The sequence below is a fragment of the Heterodontus francisci genome, chromosome 38, assembly GCF_036365525.1.
Source record: "Heterodontus francisci isolate sHetFra1 chromosome 38, sHetFra1.hap1, whole genome shotgun sequence".
Classification (NCBI taxonomy): Eukaryota; Metazoa; Chordata; class Chondrichthyes; order Heterodontiformes; family Heterodontidae; genus Heterodontus; species Heterodontus francisci.
Window position 1 is genome coordinate 37,875,595 of NC_090408.1, and position 26,554 is coordinate 37,902,148.

Here is a 26,554-nt window from a genome sequence, read left to right on the forward strand (position 1 = left end):
TGCGATCTTACCCATCCCTTTCTGTGGAGCAGGTGAACGATATTCCATCAGATACTGCAGGTATGGTTTTTCGCTGCCAATTTCATAGTATCTAATATTCCCATCACCCTGTGAAAAAGAAAACTGAGTAATTAAAAATAAAAAATGCTAGTTTTATCAGGGGTGGAGTTTCAACGTTGCTGATTGGTTGGTAACCTGATGGACTGGATCATCCAGCCATTGTGAAACGTGGCCCATTTCCATCATCTTGATTTCAATTGGATGATGGTTGGCTGAGTTCTAGAATGGGCAGGTGACACAATCTGCCAGGTTACCACCCGGGCAACATTGAAAATGACCTCCCATTACCTTTCCGTGAGTCAGCCAGGGAGGAATGTATGAAGAATGATGTGCAAAATAGGAATGGGGGAGGCCATTCAGTCCCTCAAGCCCACTCCACCATTCAACTAGATCATGGATCACCTGCACCTCAACCCCATTTAACCACCTTTGCTCCATATCCCTTGATGCTCTCATCCAACAAAAATCTATCAATCTCAGTTCTAAAATTTTCAGTTGACCCCCAGCAGCTGCAGTTTTATGGAGAGATAGAGTTCCAGATTTCCACCACCTTTTGTTTGAAAAAGTACTTCCTGAATGGCCTGGCTCCGATTTTAAGGTTATGTTCCCTTGCTCATGATTCCACCACCAGGGGAAATAGTTTCTCCGTATCTGCCCTACCAAATCCTTTGAACAAATTTTAACCTGTGTCTGTAAACTCAGGGCTCCACTTAGATGTAGAAGCAGAAATATTATTTCCTTCTGTATATTTTTTATTTGCCAATTAGCCCTGAAATTCTGATCGGGTTCTCCCAGTCTCCTGCTGTAATTCAACCCCAGAGACCAACAGAATCCCCGAGGTAACAGCTGACTCCAGGGGAGCAGGACACTGGGAGAGCCCCATGGGTCTAACTGCTCAAAAGAATAATCAATCTATAAATGACTATGTGATATTAGCAGGCTAAAACAAACCTGATGTTGCAGGCTGATGAGGGCTCTGATGCCAGAGGAAGGGTAAGGCCCCTTTAAGAACCTCCCCTTTAAAGTATAATTGCACCTGGAATGAGAGGAGACTTTTCCCAGTCGGCCAAGCATAAAAGGACGAGGTTCAAGGATAGTGGGAAGACTGAAAGATGTACTGGGTGGTATTGCTTGGTGTTACGGTGTTAATAAGAAACCCCCACCTCCAACATCAGAATTTGTGATTAAATGACTGAGAATGTACCTTTCCGGCTAAGTAAAGCATGTGAGTGTCAACATCATAGAAAGGGAACAGGAGCCCAGACAGTCCATCAATTTCCTCTTCTTTTATTGGCATTGATAAGTCTTCCTGAAGAAGGAAAGAGGATCCAAGTTAAATAAAAGCCTTTCATTTAGCTAACACAGAGCGTGGGGCACAGTAGCACAATGATTTGTTACTGGGCTAGTAAATCAGAGGTCTGGACTAATGATTGGGAGAAATGAGTTCAGATCCCATCATAGCAACTGGGGAATTTTAAATCAGTTAATTAAATAAATCTGGAATTAAAAAGCTAGTATCAGTGAAAATACTGGATTGCAGTAAAAATCCATCTGGTCTCCTAATATTCCTTTAGGGAAGGAAATCTGCATTCCTTATCCAGTCTGGCCTACATGTGACTCCAGACCCAGAGCAATATGGTTGATTCTTAACTGCCCTCTGAAATGGTCTACTAAGCCACTCAGATCCACCTATTCTAATCCCACCTTCCAGCATTTGGTCCTTAGCCCTGCAGATTACAGCACTTGAGGTGCATATCCAGACTTCTTTTGAATGAGTTGAGGGTCTCTGACTCAACTACCCTTTCAAGTAGTGACTTCTAGACTATCACCACCCTCTGGGTGAAAAAGTTTTTCCTCATCTCCCTTCTAATTTTTCTACCAATCACTTTAAATCTATGCCCCCTAGTCACTGACCTCTCTGCTAAGGTAAATAGACCCTTCACCTCCACTCTATCCAGGCCCCTCAAAATTTTGTACGTTTCAATCAGATCTCTCCTCAGCCTTCTCTGTTCCAAGAGGAACAACCCCAGCCTATCCAATCTTTCCTCATAGCTGCATTTTTCCAGTCCTGGCAACATCCTCGTAAATCTCCTCTGTACCCTCTCTAGTGCAATTACATCCTTTCTGTAATGAGGTGGCCAAAACTGCACATAGTACTCAAGTTGTGGCCTAACCAATGAGTTATACAGTTCCAGCATAACCTCCCTGCTCTTATATTCTATCCCTTGGCTAATAAAGGAAAGGATTCCATATGCCTTCTTAACCACCTTATTGACCTGTCCTGCTACCTTCAAGGATCTGTGGACATTCAATCCAAGGTCCCTCACTTCCTCTACACTTCTCAGTATTTTCCCATTTATCGTGTATTCCTTTGCCTTGTTTGACCTCCCCAAATGCATCACTTCACACTTCTCCCGGTTGAATTCCATTTGCCACTTTTCTGCCCATCTGACCAGACCGTCAATATCTTCCTGCAGCCTACAGCTATCCTCCTCGCGATCTACCACTCGGCCAATCTTTGTGTCGTCTGCAAACGTCTTGATCATGCCCCCTACATTTACGTCCAAATCATTAATTTATACCACAAAAAGCAGGGGACCCCCAGTACTGAGCCCTGCGGAACGCCACAGGAAACAGCCCTCCTGTTGCTACAACACCCGTCAACAATTACCCTTTGTTTCCTGCCTTCTTGGAAGTACAGTAACCCTGGGAAAACCCAACAGCCAATTTAAGCACAGGAAGATCTCCCAGACAGCAATGTGACGAATTAGTGGTGCTGTTGGAGGGTGCAATGTTGGCCAAAGGGAATGAGAGACACAACCCATCTAATGCCACCCTTGTACACCCATTGCTGGTTAATAAAGAACATTAATAAAGAACAAAAACAAGAAATGCTGGATTCACTCAGCAGGTCTGGCAGCATCTGTGGAAAGAGAAGCAGAGTTAACGTTTCGGGTCAGTGACCCTTCTTCGGAACTGACAAATATTAGAAAAGTCACAGATTATGAACAAGTGAGGTGGGGGTTGGGCAAGAGATAACAAAGGAGAAGGTGCAGATTGGACCAGGCCACATAGCTGACCAAAAGGTCACAGAGCAAAGGCAAACAATATGTTAATGGTGTTTTGAAAGACAAAGCATTAGTACAGATTAGGTGTGAATATACTGAATATAGAACATCAGCAAGTGCAAACCTGAAGAAAAACAACCTGAAAAAAACAGTGGGTAAGCAAACTGGACAAACTAAGATGAAATGAAATAAATGCAAAAAATGTAAAAAGGAATGCAAAAAAAAGGAAGAAAAAATAACTAAAAATGACTAAAAATGAAAGTAAAGTGGGGGGCTGTCATGCTCTGAAATTATTGAACTCAATGTTCAGTCCGGCAGGCTGTAGTGTGCCTAATCGGTAGATGAGATGCTGTTCCTCGAGCTTGCGTTGATGTTCACTGGAACACTGCAGCAATCCCAGGACAGAGATGTGAGCATGAGAGCAGGGGGGAGTGTTGAAATGGCAAGCAACCGGAAGCTCAGGGTCCTGCTTGCGGACTGAGCGGAGATGTTCCGCAAAGCGGTCACCCAGTCTGCGCTTGGTCTCCCCAATGTAGAGGAGACCACACTGTGAGCAGCGAATACAGTATACTACATTGAAAGAAGTACAAGTAACAGGGCCTCTGGAACAGAGGCCCAACCAGTCCCCATCCACCACCACCCTCCTCCGCCTGGCTGAACTTGTTCTCACATTGAACAACTTCTCCTTCAACTCCACGCACTTCCTTCAAGTAAAAGGTGTCGCTATGGGTACCCGCATGGGTCCTAGTTATGCCTGTCTTTTTGTGGGATATGTCGAGCATTCTTTGTTCCAGTCCTACTCAGGCCCCCTCCCCCAACTCTTTTTCCGGTACATTGATGACTGTATCGGTGCCGTTTCCTGCTCCCGCCCCGAACTTGAAAACTTTATCAACTTTGCTTCCAATTTCCACCCTTCTCTCACCTTTACATGGTCCATCTCTGACACTTCCCTTCCCTTCCTCGACTTCTCTGTCTCCATCTCTGGGGATAGGTTGTCTACCAATATCCATTATAAGCCCACTGACTCCCACAGCTACCTCGACTACACTTCTTCACACCCTACCTCCTGTAAGGACTCCATTCCATTCTCCCAGTTTCTCCGTCTCCGACGCATCTGCTCTGATGATGCTACCTTCCATGACGGTGCTTCTGATATGACCTCCTTTTTCCTCAACCGAGGATTTCCCCCCACTGTGGTTGACAGGGCCCTCAACCGTGTCCGACCCATTCCCCGCACCTCTACCCTCACCCCTTCCCCTCCCTCCCAGAACCGTGACAGGGTTCCCCTTGTCCTCACTTTTCATCCCACCAGCCTCCATATCCAAAGGATCATCCTCCGCCATTTTCGCCACCTCCAGCGTGATGCCACTACCAGTCGCATCTTCCCCTCCCTTCCCCTGTCAGCATTCCGAAGGGATCGTTCCCTCCGCGACACCCTGGTCCACTCCTCCATTACCCCCACCACCTCGTCCCCGTCCCAGGGCACCTTCCCTTGCAATCGCAGGAGGTGTAATACCTGCCCATTTACCTCCTCTCTCCTCACTATCCCAGGCCCCAAACACTCCTTTCAGGTGAAGCAGCGATTTACTTGTACTTCTTTCAATGTAGTATACTGTATTCGCTGCTCACAGTGTGGTCTCCTCTACATTGGGGAGACCAAGCGCAGACTGGGTGACCGCTTTGCGGAACATCTCCGCTCAGTCCGCAAGCAGGACCCTGAGCTTCCGGTTGCTTGCCATTTCAACACTCCCCCCTGCTCTCATGCTCACATCTCTGTCCTGGGATTGCTGCAGTGTTCCAGTGAACATCAACGCAAGCTCGAGGAACAGCATCTCATCTACCGATTAGGCACACTACAGCCTGCCGGACTGAACATTGAGTTCAATAATTTCAGAGCATGACAGCCCCCCACTTTACTTTCATTTTTAGTCATTTTTAGTTATTTTTTCTTCCTTTTTTTTTGCATTCCTTTTTACATTTTTTGCATTTATTTCATTTCATCTTAGTTTGTTCAGTTTGCTTACCCACTGTTTTTTTCAGGTTGTTTTTCTTCAGGTTTGCACTTGCTGATGTTCTATATTCAGTATATTCACACCTAATCTGTACTAATGCTTTGTCTTTCAAAACACCATTAACATATTGTTTGCCTTTGCTCTGTGACCTTTTGGTCAGCTATGTGGCCTGGTCCAATCTGCACCTTCTCCTTTGTTATCTCTTGCCCAACCCCCACCTCACTTGTTCATAATCTGTGACTTTTCTAATATTTGTCAGTTCCGAAGAAGGGTCACTGACCCGAAACGTTAACTCTGCTTCTCTTTCCACAGATGCTGCCAGACCTGCTGAGTGAATCCAGCATTTCTTGTTTTTGTTTCAGATTTCCAGCATCCGCAGTATTTTGCTTTTATTAATAAAGAACAGTTCATCTGTGTGAATTTTATTTGCTGCCCACTTCTCATCCCTTGTACGTGACCCACTGTTAGTTTAATTGGGATATCTTATATTAATCTAATTTTTAAACAAATGATTCGTTCTCAGGATATGAGTGGAACTGGCAAGGTGGGTTGTCTTTTTGATGTACTGGTGGCGGTTTTGATACAACTGAATGGCTTGCTTGGCTACTTCTGAGAGCAGGTAAGAATGAACAATCTTTTTGTGGGACTGAAGTCACATATTGGCCTGACTGGGTAAGGACAGCAGGTTTCCTTCCCTAAAGAACATTAGTGAACAGGTTAGAGGCAGGCGATGTGATGAAACCTCCAGGAATTTGTCCAACCAGGGTTGGCAACTCTAATCACGTTGCCCTTTGACCTTGGCGCTGAGAAGCTGCACTGCAGTGCATTTAGTTTTTGATGACATCACTTCAAGCACAGAAAATGTAGCCTCATCCTGCTCGGATTTCCAGACTTTACAGTATCGTAAAGGCCCGGGAGATCCTGGTGGATGTGGTCTTATTGTACTGACCTGATCCCACAGAGCAATCTGTCTGGTGTTCCATCTGGAGACACCCGTGGTGAGCAACCTCTTCGTATTCCCCAGGACCACCACCCGGTTCACCTTGTGGTTCTTGCAGTTTGCTTCCTGCAGAGACAGAGAGATCACTTCAGCTACGTTTTATATTGTCTTGCCGTAAATGTGGAGTCGCTAAATCCTTATTAAGGCTTTCAGCTGTTCCCCAGATTGAGTATTGTTAATGAACAGTGCAGAAAGAACCAGGAAGTGTTAGAATAATGGATTCAATGTCAAGTCAGGTACAGAAATGGAAAGCAAGTTTTGACTTAGAAAGAAAAAGTAAAAAAGGAATCATTTAAATTTTAAAAAGAAATCTCCAACAACAATTAAAAGCTGAAGGAGTGAGACTCCATACTTGTAAAAAAATTAATTTTCGTTAACAGTGGGGCGGTTTGGAAGCAATTAAGACTTACCATGTTAAAATGGGTCCTTACACTGAAATGGGCAATTCCTAACTTTCTGCAGCAATTCAGTCTGTATCAACAATGCCAGTATTTTGCGCCATTTACTACATTAAAAAGGGAGCCAGACAGCGAGATGCCATTTTCGCACAGCTTACCGAGGAGGGTTGCATCTTGGCAGTGACTTCAGATTTTCACGTTTAACCGTGCATCTACACTCAGAGGAAGCTGCTGTCTGATTTGCACTTAAATAACGGTGAGTGCCATTAACTTCACCGTTATTTTTACAGTAAATTCTGGCCCAATAAGTTCCACCTTCATGTGCCTCTATCTGCTTTTGATGTCTCAAGTCAATTTATAGAACATGTTAATACACATATAGATATATAAAGGGGCAGAAGATCCAAGGAGTCTTGCTTGGTATAAATGCAGGATGCAGAATTGGAGCTTCAGTGATTCAGTCCTATCTCCAACCTGCATTTCCATCTACTTAGCCTTTTTGCTTGTAATGGAGCCTCACATTTTCTGCTCTAAAGTATATCATTTAAATAACTTTTTTTTTAAATGTGTTAAATGTAGTATTGAAAGGTTTTTTACATGGTACAGACTGCAGCCTCTAACAAGTTGGCACTGCTTAAAGGCTTCAAGGAGAAATGGATTGCTGAGATACATCTGATATTTAAATTGTATTGCGTGATGCATTATTCATGGTGTAGTGATAATAGAGATGCCAAATGGCAGTTTAAATATTTAACTGTCTGAAATATACCCGAGTTTCTTGCTCTGCAAAAATTAGAACCAATCAAGGACAACTTGCAGGCTCGGCGATCATGGTTCAACCTCACAAGACATCAGTGATTGGGGTGGAGAAGGTTCACCAAACCTACTGGGAATGTGGGCAATTATATTGACTCCTATTCTCAAAGCTGTCAGTGACCTCAGACAGTGGCATCCATCCCACTGTTCTGCCAGCTGCTTCAGTCATATTTGGATCACTCTGCTGTGTATTCTACTATTTTGTTCTAATTTGCTGACTTATACAAGTTGTAACGAGGGTCAACAGTCTCTCCCATAACTCAAAAGTGCCATTCTGCAATGGCGATGCTAGACATTCTGCTGTTTCCCCTCCATTCTCCATAAACTTCAACTTATCCAAAACTCTGCTGCCTCTAGCCAGTCCTGCCTCAAGCGTTCTTCACCCATTACCTCCTGTCTTTGCTGTCGTTGACTCCCAGATGGGGATGCCAATTCTGATTGGATATATTCCTGGAGGTTTCATCACATGACCTCCTGCCGCTAACCGCCCCGCCCAATCAAACAGCCTTTTTTTCTCATCTCCAATATTTTTATAATTAATAAGTTAAAGCTCAAGCAAAATGAAGAAAACACGTTTAAAATAAATCTGAGTTTTCTCCTGGTTCTTGTTCACAGCAGTGAGCTGGAGATTGATCTTTAATTCCTGCAGACTGCTGAAAGGTCGACAACTGTTCTCCCAGATCTCCAAAACTGCTTAAAATCTTAAGTTCTCATCCTTGTGTTTAAAGCCCCCCATGGTCATGCTGCTCCCATTCCCAAGACTCTCAATTCCTCCAACTCCAGGCTTTGTGCATTCCCTCCTTCCCTACCACCAACACCCCACCGTCCCCTAAACCCCCATGACTGCCGGCCATTCCTTCACCTGTCTAGACCTACATTCTGGAATTCCCTCACTAAACCTTTCCACCTCACATTTCTCCTTTAAGACCCTCCTTGGAACCCAGCTCTTGACCAAGACTGTCCTAACCTCCATTTTCCTCCCACCTCCTGTGAAGCACCATGGGACATTTTCTATGTTAAAGGCACTATATAAGTGCAGGCTCCTGTTGTAGTAAGTCGCTTAATTTTAAAGTGGTAAGATACGAGACATTACAACTGGCTTTCTTTGGAAAGCTGTATGTCCGTTAATGCCTCAGTTATCAACATGTTGCTTTTAAATGGTTTTACTAGAAAAGGAATTTTGAGCACTGAGCAACACGCTCGCAAGGGAAGTTACAATCCTAACTATTGGCAAGCTGCTTTACCACGAGCAGCATCACACCTGAGCTAGGCGAAAGGCAGAAAGAACATTTCCTTAACCATCTTGAAGAAGAGATCAGAAGTTTTCCAGGTACAGTTAATGGTCTGTTCTGAATTATTGGGGGCAGGATTCTCCTGTGGGCTTTGGAACCCCACCGTCAGGCTCAAATAGGGGTCAGAGACCGCACAGTGTGGGTGACAGTCACGCAGTGTGATTTTCCCCAAAGTGGTCAATTGGGCGGCACAGTGGCGCAGCGGTTAGGTCCGCAGCCTCACAACTCCAGCGACCCAGGTTCGATTCTGGGTACTGCCTGTGCGGAGTTTGCAAGTTCTCCCTGTGACCATGTGGGTTTCTGTTGGGTGCTCTGATTTTCTCCCACAGCCAAAGACTTGCAGGTTGATAGGTAAATTGCCCCTAGTATAGGTAGGTGGTAGAGGAATTGAGGGAAGGTGAGGACGTGGTAGGAATATGGGATTAATGTAGGATTAGTATAAATGGGTGGTTGATGGTCGGCACAGACTTGGTGGGCTGAAGGGCCTGTTTCAGTGCTGTATCTCTAAATAAATAATGGCCAGAGGATGGGCTCCCCATCTGATTAAGGGGAAGGCTCTCAAAGCTGGAGGCTCAATCAGAGGCCTTCCAGGTTGAAAGCAACAGCATGCTGCCACAGTAGGCAAGTGAGGGAGGAGACACTTCAAAATGGAGGTGCCCTCTCTCCAAATTTTTCAACTTTAAATTAAAAATGGCCTTTGCAGTTGTGGTATGGGGATGGTGAGGAACCCCTTCTGCAGGGCAGACTGCAACTGCTGCTGCATCCAGGCAGGCAGGCAGGGAGGGCCTCAACACAGCTAAACTCTTCCCCCCTGGAAATCCCAGTTGGCTTCTGTTAACAGGCCTTAATAGGCCTTTAATTGAGGCAATTGGCTACCTGCCATTTGCAGGCGGGTAGCCCTGCTACCCTGCCCCACCCAACCATCCTGCCTCAGGGAAAATGGCCCAAGGGCGAGTTGGAAGCGGGGAACTCGCACGCAGGTCGGTGCACGAAATACCACACCCGCCCACCTCCATTCCCTGCCAGTGGGGGCTAAAAATGCAACACTTGTTCTCTGCTATGGCCACAGTTGTGATCCTTTAGTGGCCTCCAAGAATTTGCAGTAGGGAGGGACAATTCAGCCAGGGTAATCACTCCTGATTGCTGCAAAACTGGAAAGTACATGAGAACAGGACTGGGCTAGACTATGTCCATAATAAGGTATGTACTGTGCAGAAAGAGGCCTTTCAGCCCATCATGCCTGTGCCAGCTCTTTTAAAGGACTATCCAGTTCGTTCCCCTCTCCTGCCCTTTCCCCATAGCCCTGCAATTTTTTTTTCTTTTCAACTATATATTCAATTCCCTTTGGGTAAGTTACTATCTGCTTCCACCACCCTTTCAGCCAGTGCATTCCAGATGATAACATCTCGCTGTGTAAAAAAATTCTCTTCATCTCCCCCCTTGGTTAATTTGCCAATTATCTTAAATCTGTGTCCTCTGCTTACTGACCCTCCTGCCAATGGAAACAGTTTCTCTTCAAAGGCCTTTTAAAACCTTTCATAATTTTGAACGCCTCCATTAAATCTCCCCTTAGCCTTCTTTGATCTAAGGCGCAAAACCCCAGCTTCTCCAGTGTGTCCACATAACCAAAGGTGCTCAGCCCTGGTATCATTCTAGGGAATCTCATCTGCATCCTCTCTAACACCTTGACAATTTCCTACAGTGTGGTGCCCCGAATTTGTCCCAGTGCTGCAGCTGGGCCCTTACCAGTGTTTTCCATCTGAAGTATAATGTTCTTGTTTTTATAAACTAGCGAAGGACACTATTTAGGTCAGACACAAAGAATGGTTGCTCGGCAGGGATACCTAGGGTTTGTGTCCTCCACAGAGACATGGCAAATCAGGGGCCTAAGGTCTAAGGTTGCCAACCCTCCAAAATTCTCCTGGAGTCTCCAAGATTTAAAGTGAATCTCCTGGACACTGCTGTGAGTAAAAACCCAGGAGAAAAATCATAGATATGGGTATTAAGAAAAATGGTGTGTTTTCCATTTTCTTTGAAAACTTTTGTTTAATATTTACAAAAATATTGGAGCTGTGGAAAAAACAACTCTTTGGGCAGGGGCAGTTAGAGGTGGGAGGTCACATGATGAAACCTCCAGGAATAAGTCCAACCAGAGTTGGCAACCCTGCTTTCAGGAAGGGAGAAGAAAGATTTGCTTAATAAGAACCTGCAGGCTGCATGTGGTATGACAACATAGGAAGATAGGAACAGGAGTAGGCCATTCAGCCCCTCGAGCCTGTCCCACCATTCAATGAGATCGTGGCTGATCCGTGGCCTAACTCCATATACCTGCCTTTGGCCCATATTCCTTAATATCTTTGCTTAACAAAAATCTATCTATCTCAGATTTAAAATTAACAACTGTTCTAGCTTCAACTGCTGTTTGTGGGAGAGAGTTCCAAACCTCTACCACCCTTTGCGTGAAGAAGTGCTTCCTAACATCTCTCCTGAACGGTCTGGTCCTAATTTTTAGATTATGCCCCCTAGTTTTAGAATCTCCAACCAGTGGAAATAGTTTATCTTTATCTAGCCTGTCTTTTCCTGTTAATATCTTGACAAGTTAACGGGTTGTGTGGTGAACACTGTAATTAAGGCAGATTGGAACTGAGAGCTGGATGAGTGTAACTAAATCTAATATTACACCATCCATCCATCATTCACTATTTATTACCTGGTCAATCCATTCTGGAGGCTGCAGCACTCAAGCAACAGCACTGAAAAATAGCAGAATGAGACACAACTAAGGCAAAACTGACAGGCACTTACTGCTGATAATTATAGGTAATTGGACGTAGTCTATTGCACAGTGGTGCAGTGGTTAGCACTGCAGCCTCACAGCTCCAGCGACCCGGGTTCAATTCTGGGTACTGCCTGTGTGGAGTTTGCAAGTTCTCCCTGTGACTGTGTGGGTTTTCGCTGGGTACTCTGGTTTCCTCCCACAGCCAAAAACTTGCAGGTTGATAGGTAAATTGGCCATTGTAAATTGCCCCTAGTATAGGTAGGGGAAGTGAGGGAAGGTGGGGATGTGGTAGGAATATGGGATTAATGTAGGATTAGTATAATGGATGGTTGGCACAGACTCAGTGGGCCGAAGGGCCTGTTTCAGTGCTGTATCTCTAAATAAAAAAATAAATAAACATTGACTACACTTCATTGGCTGTAAAGTGCTTTGGGACATCCTGAGGTTGTGGAAGGCGCTACAGAAATGCAAGTTCTTCCTTTCTGACTCTGACACAAATCATAACACATGTAACAGCTGCCTCTTATGTGAAAGTGGTGAGGAATTTCAACTCGAGCACAATGTAGTTCCAGCCATGCTATGATCCTGGTACAGCGTGCTCACTGTATTATTTTTGTTTTGTGGTACAAAATCGCTAGGCGATTTCTTGTCTGTTTCCCAAACTGTCATGATGGATTCCAGCATCAGTAAGTAAGTGTACTGACATAAGAAAAGGGCTTTGTGTTCAGACACTGGTCATGGCTAGTCAGTTATGTTAGGCGGGCCACATCGTCCACATGCCTGACATAAGACTCCCAAAACAAGCTTTCTACTCTGAGCTCCATCACAGCAAGAGGCTACCAAGAGGGCAGAGGAAACGCTACAAGGATGTCCTTAAAGCCTCCCTGAAAAAATGTGACATCTCCACCGATTCATGGGAATCTCTTGCCTGAGACCACCCAAAATAGAGAAGAAGCATCCACAACGGTGCCAGGCAGTTCCAACAATGTCGACATGCCCAGGCAGCGACCAAGTGCAAACAGCGGAAGGAGCGTTTGGAAATTGGAGCTTCCCATTCACTCGCCTCACCAAACACCACCTGCCCCACCTGTGGCGGAGCCTGCGGATCCAGAATTGGACTATTCAGTCACCTAAGGCCCCACAACCCAGAAGTGGAAGAAAGTCATCCTCGTTCCCAAAGGACTGCCTGAGAAAAAGATGTATTCAGTCTTTGTTCTTTGCTGTGTTGACTGCTCCATGTAGGAACACAAGAACAAGGGCAGGCTATTCAGGCCTTCAAGCCTGCTGCATTATTCAATTAGATCCGGCTTGATGTACACCTCAACTTCATATGCCTGTCTTAGCTTCCTATCCCTTGATGCTCTTACCAAACCAGCACCATTTAAGCTGATTGTCAGAGTTCCAACCTATTTATCAGTTTCTTAGTGTTTCGAAGCTCTTAGCGAACTTAGCGAGTCGAAGAGACTTAGCAGTTGGCAGGAAAAAAGACAGAGGCGCAAGGGGAGAGCCAACTGTGTAACAGCCCCGACAAACAAATTTCTCTGCAGCACCTGTAGAAGAGTCTGTCACTCTAGAATTGGCCTTTATAGCCACTCCAGGCGCTGCTCCACAAACCACTGACCACCTCCAGGCGCTTACCCATTGTCTCTCGAGACAAGGAGGCCAAAGAAGAAAGAAGTGTTTCATGGGAAAAGAAGTGTTTTTGAAAACTGAGATTGGAGGTTGACTGTGTCAGCCAGTCAGATTGGTTTGAAGGCGTGACTGGAAGCTGTTATAACCAAACAGATGATTTGGAGGGTGCAACCGAGCCTATCAGAACCCATCAATCAGACAGTACCTTCTCCTATAATTGGCTGCACGTGAGTGTGAACCAGAAAAGATTTAAGTTGAGTGGATGGTTTCTGATAGTCACAACTAGTGCTATGTTTGAACCAGTGAAGTTGTGTACAACAAATAGGCTGCTAAAATATCACTTCCAGAAACTTTGATATTTTTGTCACAGCAAGTTTCTGGAGCATGCCCATTTGCTATCTTTTGTGAAAGTTTATTTTTGTCAAGGGTGCTTCCACATAACATTGATCTTTGAGATAAGGATAATCTTCCCTACTGCAAACCCATTAGCATCTCTGCTTGAGATTCCTATCACTGCATTTATTGATTACTAACATCTGGAAGTCAAACATTGGCAACATGTTCCTGAGATGTGTAATGCAGACTGCTGGCCTGCTTGTGGGTGGATTTGAGCACCTGGTTATATTCTATAACCTTGAAAGCTGTTTTCAGTTGCTCTGCACACTTTGGTTCCATGGAGTAATAGAGGAAAGAGGCTGAAGCATCCAAATTGGAGTGGGAACCATCCAGGGGGGAATGTGAAAAATGTCATTAATAGTCAACAAGTGCAGAATTGATTGCAAACCCTGGACTGGAGACAGCCAATCAGACCAGCCAACAGCTCAGAATTCTACTTCCCTTCATGTGAACCATGTGCTAATTCACTTTAACTCGTTCTTACTGATTGTAACATGTAACAATACTTACCTCCAGCACCAGGGGTTTGATAGGGCAGATACAGAGAAGATGTTTCCACTTGTGAGCAAGACCAAAACTAGCGGCTATAAATAATAGTCACGAACAAATCCAATAGGGAATTCAGGAGAAACTTCTTTACGCAGCAAGTGGTGAGAATGTGGAACTTGCTACCACAGGGAGTAATTGAGGCAAAATGGCATAGATGCATTTAAGAGAAGCTAGATAAACCCATGAGGGAGAAAGGAATAGAAGGATATGGTGATAAGGTGAGATGAAGTAGGGTGGGAGGAGGCTCATGTGGAGCATAAACACCAGCATAGACCAGTTGTGCTGGTTTCTGATTTGGGTGGGGCATAAAACGAGTATCCTTGTGTATTCTACCCACTCCTGTGGGATTCCCATCCAACAAGTTTTAAAAAAAATTACTCCTTACAGTGTGATAGCACAAAAGGAGGCCATTCAGCCCATTATGTCTGTGCTGGCTCTTTCAAAGAGTAATCAATTAGTCCCATTCCCCCCCACTCTTTACCCAAAGCCCTGAATATTTTTCCATTTCTAGTATATATCCAATTCCCTATTGCAACTTACTATTGAATCTGCTTCCACCGCTCTGTCAGGCAGTGTATACCAGATGAAAAAAAATTAAAAACAAAAATATTTTTAGTTTGAACAGAAGTGACGTTGAAGAATGACCGCTACAGATTCCGAAGCTGTCTGTATTGGCTAGCTTTACGAACGAAAAAGCCACTCTACAAAAACTCCACACAGAAAAGTTGTCAAGAAAACAAGGGCCGACAGCCCTGCAGGTGTTGCTAGGGATATCTCCTTGGCAACGGAGCTAATCTTAACAAGTGAATATCTGTTAAATTTTTTTTTGCTATTTTTTGGCAAAGCCATCTTCAGCGGGGATTTGAGTCTGGCTTTTCTCATACTGGTGTAGTGAGGTTCACGTCAGAAGGCTTCGCTGCACCATGAAATCCAGAGATCTTTGGCACCAAATAATTATTCAATTTACTGTCATTGTATGCTACATCCGTACTGATTTTCTCAGCTTAACGGGTGGCAGTGTCGCCTCTGAATCAGAATGTCATGGGTTCAAGTCCCTCTGAATCAGAATGTCATGGGTTCAAGTCCCTCTGAATCAGAATGTCATGGGTTCAAGTCCCTTTGAATCGGAATGTCATGGGTTCAAGTCCCTCGGAATCAGAATGTCATGGGTTCAAGTCCCTTTGAATCGGAATGTCATGGGTTCAAGTCCCTCTGAGGCAGAATGTCATGGATTCAAGTCCCTCTGAATCAGAATGTCATGGGTTCAAGTCCCTCTGAATCAGAATGTCATGGGTTCAAGTCCCTTTGAATCGGAATGTCATGGGTTCAAGACCCTCTGAGGCAGAATGTCATGGATTCAAGTCCCTCTGAATCAGAATGTCATGGGTTCAAGTCCCTCTGAATCAGAATGTCATGGCTCACACTTAAATGTCCATGAAAATAAACACTCAATCAAAGTACCAGAAGGCTGCTTTATCTCTCCTTTCGGACAGGAGGGGAGAAAATAGAATAAATATAAATAGCCTTTGGGGATCAACACTAGTAAGGGGATCAAGGATTTAAGCAGCTGATGGTTCCCATTTTCTCCTCCTAAAAGTAAACGTCATGTTCAACACTGGTTTGCGACCACCAGTGAACAAGGCTGACTTTTTGGTGAGGGTGTTGGGTGTTCTCTCAGTCACAGGTTGTCACTGTTTTCAATTGTATCAGTACTGAGTCACTGACAATTGAACTCCTTTTGTACGTTGCTTATCATAAATCTCCTGTCAGGAGAGAACAAAGCATTGCACGGTGCCAAAACATAACAACATAAGAAACTGGAGTAGGAGTAGGCCATTCGGCTCCTTGAGCCTATTCTGCCATTCATTAAGATTATGGCTGATCTTTGACCTCAACTCCACTTTCCCGCCCGATCTTCATATCCCTTGATTCCCCTGGAGTTCAAAAATCTATTTCAGCCTTGAATAGACTCAACAACTGAGCAGCCACAGCTCTCTGGGGTCAAGAATCCAAAAGATTCACCCTCTGAGTGAAGAAATTTCTCCTCATCTCAGTCCAAAATGGCCACCCGCTTATCTTGAGACTGTGGCTCCTAGCTCTGGACTCTCCAACCAGGAAAACTGCCTCTCAGTATCAACCCTGTCAAGCCATCCCAAAATCTCTATGCTTCAATTTTTTTTTTCTTCTTAACTCCAGAGAGTATAGGCCCCCTTCCACTCAATCTCTCCCTCATAGGACAATCCTCTTATCCCAGGAACTAATTTTGTGAACCTTCGTTGCAGCCCCTGAAAGGCAAGTATATCCTTCCTTAGATATGGAGACCAAAACTGTACACAGTACTCCAAGTTTAGTCTCACAAAGCCCTATATAAATGTCCATACTCTTGTACTCCAATCCTCTTTCAACAAAGCCGAACATACCATTTCCCTTCCAAAGTCCTACTTGCACCTGCATTTTAACTTCCAATGTTTCCTGTACGAGGACAACCAAATCCCTCTGAACACCAACATTTAACAGTTTCTCACCACTTAAAATATATTCTGTTTTTCTAAAGAAACATTCAGTTATTTACCTGTAGTATTCTGCCAGATCGTGGCTCAATGACTCTCAGCTTCTTATCCTTGCAGGTGGTAGCAAACAGGCTTCCGTCTATGTTAAAGGACATGCAGAGGATGACATCTGAATGACAGTCTATCATCTTTACAGGTTCGCCAGTGTCTAGGTTCCAGATCAGGATCTAGGAAAATAAAGTGGTTATATTGATTTGCGCATCATCATCTTTGTCTCATACACAAACGACTTCAGTGCCTCAACTTGACTTAGTTGACAAACATGTCTTGACATCTTCCGTTATACTCACGTTGTTTACAGCTGAGATTTTCCCCAGACTTTATCAGGCATTGATTAGATTTTAAAATTGGCTATTGATTCTATCTTTTGTACTGTGTTCCCCATCCCTCCCTGAGTTTTTGCTGCACTTTTGGATCAGGGAGAATTTCTCTCCTTGTTTCCAATATTTTTTGTTGGGAGGTTTATGCTCATCCAGTAAAAGGTGTCAGTGCACAAGAAAGGAAGGTTTACGATTTCAGACATGGTATCACCGAGTCTACAATAGCTTGAAGCAAAGGAAAGCTGCCTTGTCTCCACCTTGACAACGTGCCTCAGTATCAATTTCAGAAGAGCCAATGAGACAATTTCCATTTACCACAACAATCGGTGGCTATGCTGAGTGAGGTTGCCAATTAGCATCAAATTATGGCAATCTGCAACAGGTTTATGCCCACTCGAATTAGAATACCCAACACATGTAGTATAAGACGCCAGAGGAGATTCTCCTATCATCAGTATGCTGGCTTCGTACTCTGGTCTCGGGTTAAAAGGGCAGGGCCTAATTCTCCATGACTCGTTTCAATTTCACAAAGTGATCAATCATTTGGACACACAATTCTACCAGAGACGCTTGGTATTGCCAGTGCTTCTGTGCCCCTGAGGTGCCACAGAAAGTTCCAGTATGGCCCAGATAGCACCGTGGAGTGGTAGAACTGTCTGAGGACAGATACAGCACTAGGTACATACAAGGTAAAGCTCCCATTGCTCTGCCCCAATGCCATGGCTGTCATATTTAATCACATAACACAAAGGCAGCGCTTCATAAATAATCCATTGGCTGTAAAGCACTCCGCGGCTTCGAGCATGTGATAAATGCAGCAAAGACCTGCAGTTATATAGTGCCATTCATAACCTCGGGATGCCCCGAATTGCTTTACAACCAATGAATTACTTCTAAAGTATAGTCACTGTTGTAATGTAGGAAACATGGCAGCCAATTTGTGCACAGCAAGCTCCCACAAACAGCAATGTGATAAATGACCAGGGATAAATGTGGCTCAGGACACTGGGGAGACCAGCTTTCCTCTTCTGCCAACAGTCCCATGGAATCTTGTACATCCACCTGAGAGGGCACACAGGGCTTCAGTTTAACGTCTCATCTGAAAGACGGCACCTCTGACAGTGCAGCACTCCCTCAGTATGATCTTTACATAGAGCAACAGATATATCCCAGATCAGAAGAGGGAGAGGTAACGCATGGAATCTTTTACCTTATAGTCATAACCCGCACTAAATAAAATATTATTGGTTGTGGGGTGCCACTCAATAAGGCCAACTCGCCGACTGTGTCCATACAATTCTAGAACGGATTCTGTCATATTCCGCTTCAGGCCACCTTCTGGAATCTCCCATAATCTCACCTGGGAACAATAATGAAATAAATCATTTAAGACACAGTGTGATAAGTCTTTAATAAAATATGAGACGAGAGAAACCCATTGGGCCAATCAGCTGAGTCCATCTGAGAGACCAATTAGAATTTGTACTGTACCCAACGCAGAGTAATCCAAGGCTAAACTCCCACACTGGGAGATTCCTGTAAACTTCCTGCTCCATTTATGAAGGTATTTCAGCAATAATTCTAGAACAATAGAATCTTCTAATGTTTGTTAATCAAGCATGGCCCATTGCATTCCATACATCACAACCTGGAGACAGGCCTTCCTCTCGCTTATAGCTCATCCTTCTCGAATGCCCACTCTACCATCTTCCTGTTACAGCAGCTGGCTTCTTTGTTTAAAATGAGTCCAATATTCTGGCCTCAACCCTACTTCCTCGCAAAACCTGTCCCAACTTCTGATCATGCCTTCCATTAAGAAACATTTCCTGCCATTGGTCCTAAACTTGACCTCTACCTAACCCTTGTGGCCTCTTGCCCACCCCCATTTTTCAACCCTCCGAGATCTCTCTGCTTCTCCAATTCTGGCCTCTTGTGCATCTCTGATTTTCATTGCTCCATCATTGGCGGCCGTGCCTTCAGCTACCAAGGCTCCAAACTCTGTAGTTCCCTCTCTAAACCAATTGGTGTTTTCTCCACGTCAACGCCTCTATCAATCAGAGTCCTCTTGCCAATCAATCAGCACTCTCTTCTCATACAGTATAAATTTGTTATTTCCCTTCTTTCGAATTGTCCTGATGAATACAAGATGAAAAGCTTTGACAAAATGTCTCTATTTTCAGCAATACTCAAGAACTTTTTTACAGAGTGAGTGCTAATGACATGGAGCTCATTGCTTCTGAGGGTGTGGAAGCAGAGACCATGAATGATTTCAAAAGGAAATTGGATGGGCACTTGAGGAAAATAAACTTGCAGGGCTATGGGGATAGAGCAGGGGAGTGGGACTGACTGGATTGCGCTATAGCGAGCATGGACTCAAAGGGCTGAATGGCCTTCTTCTGTGCTGTAATGACTCTATGACATTAAAATTTTGGTCACGTGTCCTACTATCTCCTTATCTGACTCTGTGTCAAATTTTGTTTGATTATTGCTCCTGTGAAGCACCTTGTGATGATTTACTATGTTAATGATTCCATATCAATGCAAGTTGTTATTGTTTAATGTGTGAAATTCATTGGGACAGAAGGGAGATGGAGAATGGTTCCTCCTGCCTATCTCTGTGAACCAAACACAAAATCAGTAAATGGTTAACAAAATGGCAAATGATGGCAATATTGCTCTTTCTGCTGTTGCCATAATCTCCAGCTGATTCCTATTCCGAACCCACAAGTTCAATACTCCGTGAAAAAAATTGACTTGTCTCAGGGAATGACTGCTTCAGGAACTCACCTCCTCACTCTTACTGACTGATGCCAGGCCTGATCCATGGGGTAAACTGCTTCCAAATCACATGCTTTATAAATAGGCCCCTGCAAAGTTATTAGGAACATGTTCTGCTTCTGTTTGGAGGTACATAATGCAAATACATCAATCCAGCAGCTCAGCAGAGAAATAGAGGGGAGAGAGCTGATCTACTGGAACAGTCTAACCATAGCGTTGGAGGACTGGCAATATGGCATGGCCGCAGACTGACATCGCTACTCCTGAGAGATATACTGTACAGAATAAATTATATTTGTGAAACATTAATGTGATTTGGGAGAAAGGAGAAAATAATTCACTGCTGGGCTGAAAATTCCCCAACATTTGCTTCTCTGTTCCTCTGCATAATATTTTAACACATTCATTGCAAGTGCTCAGGCAGGTGGATCGTTAGTGAATATCACCAAGAAAAGGCAACCAGGTTGGATTGGCCATGTTCTCAGGCATGAGAAGTTGCTGAAGGAGATGATTGAAGGAAGATTAGAGGAATGTAGACCAAGAGGGAGAAAGAGAATGATGATATTCGACAACTTATTGAAATTGGGAAGTTCCTGCGAGCAACTGAAGAAGAAAGTGCAAGACGGTAAGGCACGGAGTAATGAGCAGGGGGCCTGTCCTTAGGCAGATCACTATAACATTGCAAATATTGGAGAGAATATAACATTCGCCAGAGCTGGCGGGCAGCCATAAAGACAGGGCTAAATTGTGGCGAGTCGAAGAGACTTAGTAGTTGGCAGGAAAAAAGACAGAGGCGCAAGGGGAGAGCCAACTGTGCAACAGCCCCAACAAACAAATTTCTCTGCAGCACCTGTGGAAGAGCCTGTTACTCCAGAATTGGCCTTTATAGCCACTCCAGGCGCTGCTTCACAAACCACTGACCACCTCCAGGCGCGTATCCATTGTCTCTCGAGATAAGGAGGCCCAAAAGAAAAAGAAAAAAGATTGGAGAGTAAATTCAACCATTGAAAGTACTGACACTTCCAACAAAAGTGGCATCAGACAAGACAGCTAAGGCTAGGTGATGGAGCTGAAATGACAATGAACTCTCCTCTCCTTTCAAAACCAGGACTCTATGAGAGCGGGACAGTACGTTTTGGCAAAGCTGCTGAAAGGTCTGTCAGAGTTGGTTGGAAACAGTACATCAAATCATGAGCCAATTTCAACAAATGCACACTTTCCAGCTGGCTAGTGGTCAGAGGCAGAAGCCCTTTCCATCCCCAAACCTAAGGAGACCGAGGTCAGGTGTGGCATCGCCTTCTACAATCCCAGGTGAGAGTGACAAACACAGCAAAGGGCTAGTGATTGGAACTAGACGCCATCTGCTTTTTCTGTGAGATATTTAAGATATTCTCCATAAACCTAGCCGACACAATGCTTCAAAACTGCAACGACGTACTGACCTATTATAACATCAGCTTTCTGAAAGATGGGGGAATGGGTGGATTTTAAATTCATGTGATAGTTTTTATTATTCATTCATGGGATGTGGGCGTCACTGGCTAGGCCAGCATTTATTGACCATCCCTAATTGCCCTCGAGAAGGTGGTGGTGAGCTGCCTTCTTGAACCGCTGCAGTCCATGTGGGGTAGATACACCCACAGTGTTGTTAGGAAGGGAGTTCCAGGATCTTGACCCAGTGACAGTGAAGAAACAGCGATATAGTTCCAAGTCAGAATGGTGTGTGGCTTGGAGGGGAACTTGCAGGTGGTGGTGTTCCCAGGCATTTGCTGCTCTTGTCCTAGTTGGTAGAGGTCGTGGGTTTGGAAGGTGTTGTTGAAGGAGCCTTGTTGAGTCGCTCCACTGCATCTTGTAGATGGTACATACTGCTGCCATTGTGCGTTGGTGGTGAAGGGAGTGAATGTTTAAGGTTGTGGATGGGGTGCCAATCAAGTGGGCTGCTTTGTCCTGGATGGTGTCGAGCTTCTTGATTGTTGCTGGAGCTGCACCCATCCAAGCAAGTGGAGAGCATTCCATCATAGTCTTGACATGTGCCTTGTAGATGGGTGGACAGACTTTAGGGTGGGACAGGAGGTGAGTTACTCACTGCAGAATTCCCAGCCTCTGACCTGCTCTTGTAGCCACAGTATTTATATGGCTGGTCCAGTTGAATTTCTGGTCAATGGTAATCTCCAGGATGTTGATAGTGGGGGATTCAGCGATGGTAATACCATTGAACATCAAGGAGAGATAGCTAGATTCTCTCTTGTTAGAGATGGTCAATGCCTGGCACTTGTATGGTGAGAATGTTACTTGCCACTTAACAGCTCAAGCCTGAATGTTTTCCAGGTCTTGCAGCATGTGGACTTAGACTGCTTCAGTATCTGAGGAGTTGTGAATGGTGCTGAACACTGTGCCATCATCAGCGAACATCCCCACTTCTGACCTTATGATGGAGGGAAGGTCATTGATGAAGCAGCTGAAGATGGTTGGGCCTAGTTCAGTCCCCTGAGGAACTCCTGCAGTGATGTCCTGGGACTGAGATGGTTGGCCTCCAACAACCACAACCATCTTCCTTTGTGTTTGGTATGACTCCAACCAGCAGAGAGATTTCTCCTGATTCCCATTGACTCTAGTTTTGATAGGGCTCCTTGATGCCATACTCGATCAAATGCTGCCTTGATGTCAAGGGCAGTCATTCTCACCTCACCTCTGGAATTCAGTTTTTTTTGCCATGTTTGAACCAAGGCTGTAATGAAGTCAGGAACTGAGTGGCCTTGGCGAAACCCAAACTGGGCGTCAGTGAGCAGGTTATTGATAAGTAAGTGCCAATGGCACTGTCAACGACACCTTCCATCACTTTATTGAGTCACAATTCAGTGGGAATCAAAATCCGGAGGGATGTAAGACAGGCTGTTAACTCGATATCACCTGTTTTATACTACCGCACCCACTAAAGATTTACCCTAGAGAGGGCTGTTGTGGGGTTCCAATTTTGACTCCATCAACTGACTTGCGAATGGACATATTACAGGGTGTACAGGAGATATTCATCGTCCCTGGGAACCTAACCAAGCAACGGGAGTCATGTCATTTTCAAGGCCTTCAGCTAAAGAAGGGTTCGACCTCACACATAAAGGACAAATGGCCATTTTTCTGAGGGATGAGGGGCTGTAGGACTGAGGGACCACCTCCCATCGAAGGAACAACGTCTTCAGGAGAGGAGGGATGGGAGGTGTGTGTGGGAGAAAAGACTTAAGGTGACGAACAGCCAGAGAAGAAAGGATGTGAGTTCTGCTACTCTTGGCATGTTGGAACTTTGCAAAACCTAATTGGAAAACATAAGACTAAAAACAGTTCTTAATTTAGGGAATTTCTATGCAAATGCTTCAGAGTTAGGATTACAGAAAGTGGAGAAATATTGTTTTAACCTCAATAGTTAGCTGATATATGGGAGAGAAATCAGGGAGCGTTTTCAATCTTAGAATAAACAATGCAGCATACGAGAGTCAGCAATGCTGAATGCAGGGATCGGCCACCGTTTATACAGAAAGAGCCTTTTAAAAAAATTTGCCTAGAATAAAAATAATTGGGAGCTGCAAAAACAAAACGTATGCAAATACTTGACAAATTGCCAAGTGTCTCTGGTAGAATACATAATTTGCATGTATAATAAATAAAATACATATATTGAATTTATATATCAATAGGATAAAAATTAAAATACATCTAACTCTGATTATCATTTTTAAACTGTTATTTTGTCAGTAAAGTCATTTTTAAAACAAACTTTGACTTAAGATGCATAGAATTATGACAATTCTTTGGCTAATGATTCTCATGATAAAAGAAAAGCTTCTAATAGCACATTCAGAATAATTTATCATTTCAGCTATATTAGAAACAATGATGATCGCAACCATGAAACCCGTTCATCGAACCAAAGGCATCATCTATAACTATGGCGCAGGTATACCACTCAAACAGGTTTATTTAGAGAACGATGATGTTTTTCATTGAAACAATCAGTTGAAACTGTAGAGTGCAGCCTAACGACTAGTTTCTTATCCCTGCAATAAAAACACGGCTCTTATTTTTCTTGACTTAATTTTTTTTTAGGTTTTTTTTTCATGATAATGTGACCCAACTGGAAGATGTCCAGAACCGCAAATGAGATATTAAAAGAGCTGCATTTGGCTCTGTAGCCGCAGGATGCAGATCCCTGACTTAAGGGATAGAAATGGGAAGTTCATGAGTTTCACTGTCCACAGCCTGATGATGACCTTCTAAAGCGCGTTGGACGGGAAACAATTCTGCAGCACGATGAGCTTCATCACATACCAGGCCTCACACTCATTGACCAACTCTCACAGGCCATGAAGCAGCACAGAGGTACATTCCAACATTTAGGGAACGTTGTATGAGGGAGCAAAGTCTAACGGCATTCGTTAAAAGGCCCTGTGAGCATCTTGAATGTTTTAAATTACAGTGATTGCAAGTTCTGGCACCATATGTTCTGCCTTTCGGCCTAACTAAGGCTTTTGTATTAGATATCGCCGGAACGTTTATCCTTGGTATTTAATGAAAGTGGGATCCATTTTAAAATATGGTTAGCAAGAGTGTAACCCTCCCTGCAGGAAAGCTCTCACAATGACTCGGTGTTATGTCTTCTGGTTGTTTTTTGGCTCTGATATGTTGGAAATAATCACACTTTAAACTTGGAAAGGCTGGAGTCTTTGTTTAATCATTAAGCCACCATGCTTCCTGGTGTTGGACTGCTTGATACTGGTTTCCTGTTACATGTCAATTGACTCTCCAGTGCAGTCATGAATGTGGTCTCACTGGAACACTAGCACATACATATTAGTTCCTAGCTAATTAGTTCCTAGCGCTTTACAGATAGTATAACAATATATAACACTGGGTAAAGGCATCACACAGTGTGGGTCCAAGCTTTAATCCCTTGTTGGGTTAAATCATCTCAGCCTTCAGGCTACTAAATTGGCCTCAGTGTCTCTGCACCTGGGAAGTGGGAGTAAAAGAAGAAATGAACCAGGTGTTTCTGCTCTTGATTTCTATCCAGTATCCGGTGCTCAAAACTGGACAAGATCAGGCTAAGCTGTGAGTCCCCTCCCCACCCCCTGCCCCCAGTCAAACTATCTCAGTGGTCACCTGGGCGAGGGGCCCTGGCATTTGAGTTAGTATTTGTGGAAGGGAAAGGGGAATTTTTTTGTTTACAAAATAAAAGCTGAGAGTAGTGATCTTCAAGGACGTGTGGTGGGCGCTGACTCTCTCTCTGAACCTCCCTCTTTGACCAAGATTTTGGTCTCCTTTTGTGGCTCGGTGTCATATTTTGTTTGGTAACGCTCCTGTGATGTGCCTTGGGAAATTGTATTACGTCATTGGTGCTATATAAAGATAAAGAGTTGTTGTTGTCCAAGAGTAGCCGGAACATTTCCTGACGGGGGCAGAGACTGCATCATCTGGAAGGTCAGTACTGCTGCTGATAATGTTTGGCGCGTGTGATCTCTGGACCGGGTGTCAATCACCTGAAGGGATTGGCGGGGGAATTTTACACAGTATTTGTTCCCTTATTGGCCTTGGGTTTTTCCTCTTTTTTTTTAACCTCTCCCAAGAGAATACATGGCTGTGGGGAATGTGTGTGTGTGTGTGTGTGTTTGTGTTTGTTTGTGTTTGTGTGTGTGTGTTTGTGTTTGTGTGTGTGTTTGTTTGTGTGTGTGTTTGTTTGTGTGCCTGCTGGAGAGAGGAAGAGGGAACAAGTAGTCCCAATACTCAGGCCACCATACTGTGGATGATGGATCAAGTGGTCTTTTCCTGTCGGTGAACTTAGTATGTTTGTATGTAAATCCTTATTGTAAATGCTGCAGACACAAGATACTGACCCCTCCCTCCCTTCCCTTTCCTTCCCTGACCCCTCCGGCTGTTGCAAGTGATCCCAGGCGCTCGCACAGAGAGACAGGGCCACTGCTCTCAACATCCATGCCATCAAAATCCTCATTACAAGCAAAAGCTCACAGGGGCCACCCGTTTTAAAGAGCAGACGAGCAGAGTTACCATTAACTCACTTGCCTGTGATTTCTGAAAACACATTTTTTGTGTTAGAATTCTGAGTGCTGGTTGGAAGGAGGTCAGGGGTGAAATGTGATGCAGAGTGTCTAGTAGAGCGGAATGACATCAGGGGGAAAATGTCATTCGTCCAGGCAGCTTGACTGATTTTATCATTTCAGCTGCGTGCGTTAATGAAACTGTGTCGCGTTGGTCCGACTGAGAAACTCCTGCAACCTCAGTCTGGTGCCTCTTCAGTAGCCTTCTGGCAGAGGATGGTTCATTAATTAATGTATTCACCAGAGCTTTGTGCTGAAGTTAAACACCCCTTTATATCTTCCCAATACCGAATGCCCTCTTGAGTAACCTTTCCTCATTAATCCCGCTCCTCCTCCCCCCTCATCCTTCCCGATGGGTTTAACTCTCAGTGTACATTTGTAAAATCGCAGCAGGGGTGGGAAGGCGACAGGAATGGCCTCACCTCCCACTTAATTTTACACCCCTCCTCCCCCCGCTGCCCCACCGCTTCCAGTCCGCTCCAGCAGGGGGTGTAAAATTCCAGCCAGAGAATTTGTGGGACTTGAACCCACAATCTTCTGACCCAGATAAGTGCAAGTTCTTTGTTTCTTCCCTGAATAATGGACTTGCCATTTTTTTCCCCCCATGGGATGGCCAGGCGAGAAGTAAGGGAAAATCAGAGAACCTTTACACATACACATGGGAGAGGCGATGGTTTAGTCGCTGGCCTAGTAATCCAGAGCCCAGGCTAATACTACAGGCTAATCACACCACAGCAGATGGTGAAATTTTAATTTAAACAAAGCTAGTCTAATGGGGAC

The 26,554-nt window shown here is 44.4% G+C and overlaps 1 protein-coding gene across 3 annotated transcripts in view; it reads right to left on the reverse strand.

The window, feature by feature from the left end:
* coro2ba (coronin, actin binding protein, 2Ba) overlaps positions 1 to 26,554 on the reverse strand; it is a 174,987-nt gene that overhangs the window by 20,637 nt on the left and 127,796 nt on the right. For all 3 annotated transcript variants that reach the window (XM_068018131.1, XM_068018130.1, XM_068018132.1), the window contains exons 4-8: positions 18,103 to 18,252; positions 16,575 to 16,739; positions 6,090 to 6,206; positions 1,265 to 1,369; positions 12 to 108 (exon numbers count right to left, since the gene is read on the reverse strand). In XM_068018131.1, the coding sequence (XP_067874232.1) occupies positions 12 to 108; positions 1,265 to 1,369; positions 6,090 to 6,206; positions 16,575 to 16,739; positions 18,103 to 18,252 (634 nt within the window). The remainder of the gene's footprint in view (positions 1 to 11; positions 109 to 1,264; positions 1,370 to 6,089; positions 6,207 to 16,574; positions 16,740 to 18,102; positions 18,253 to 26,554) is intronic.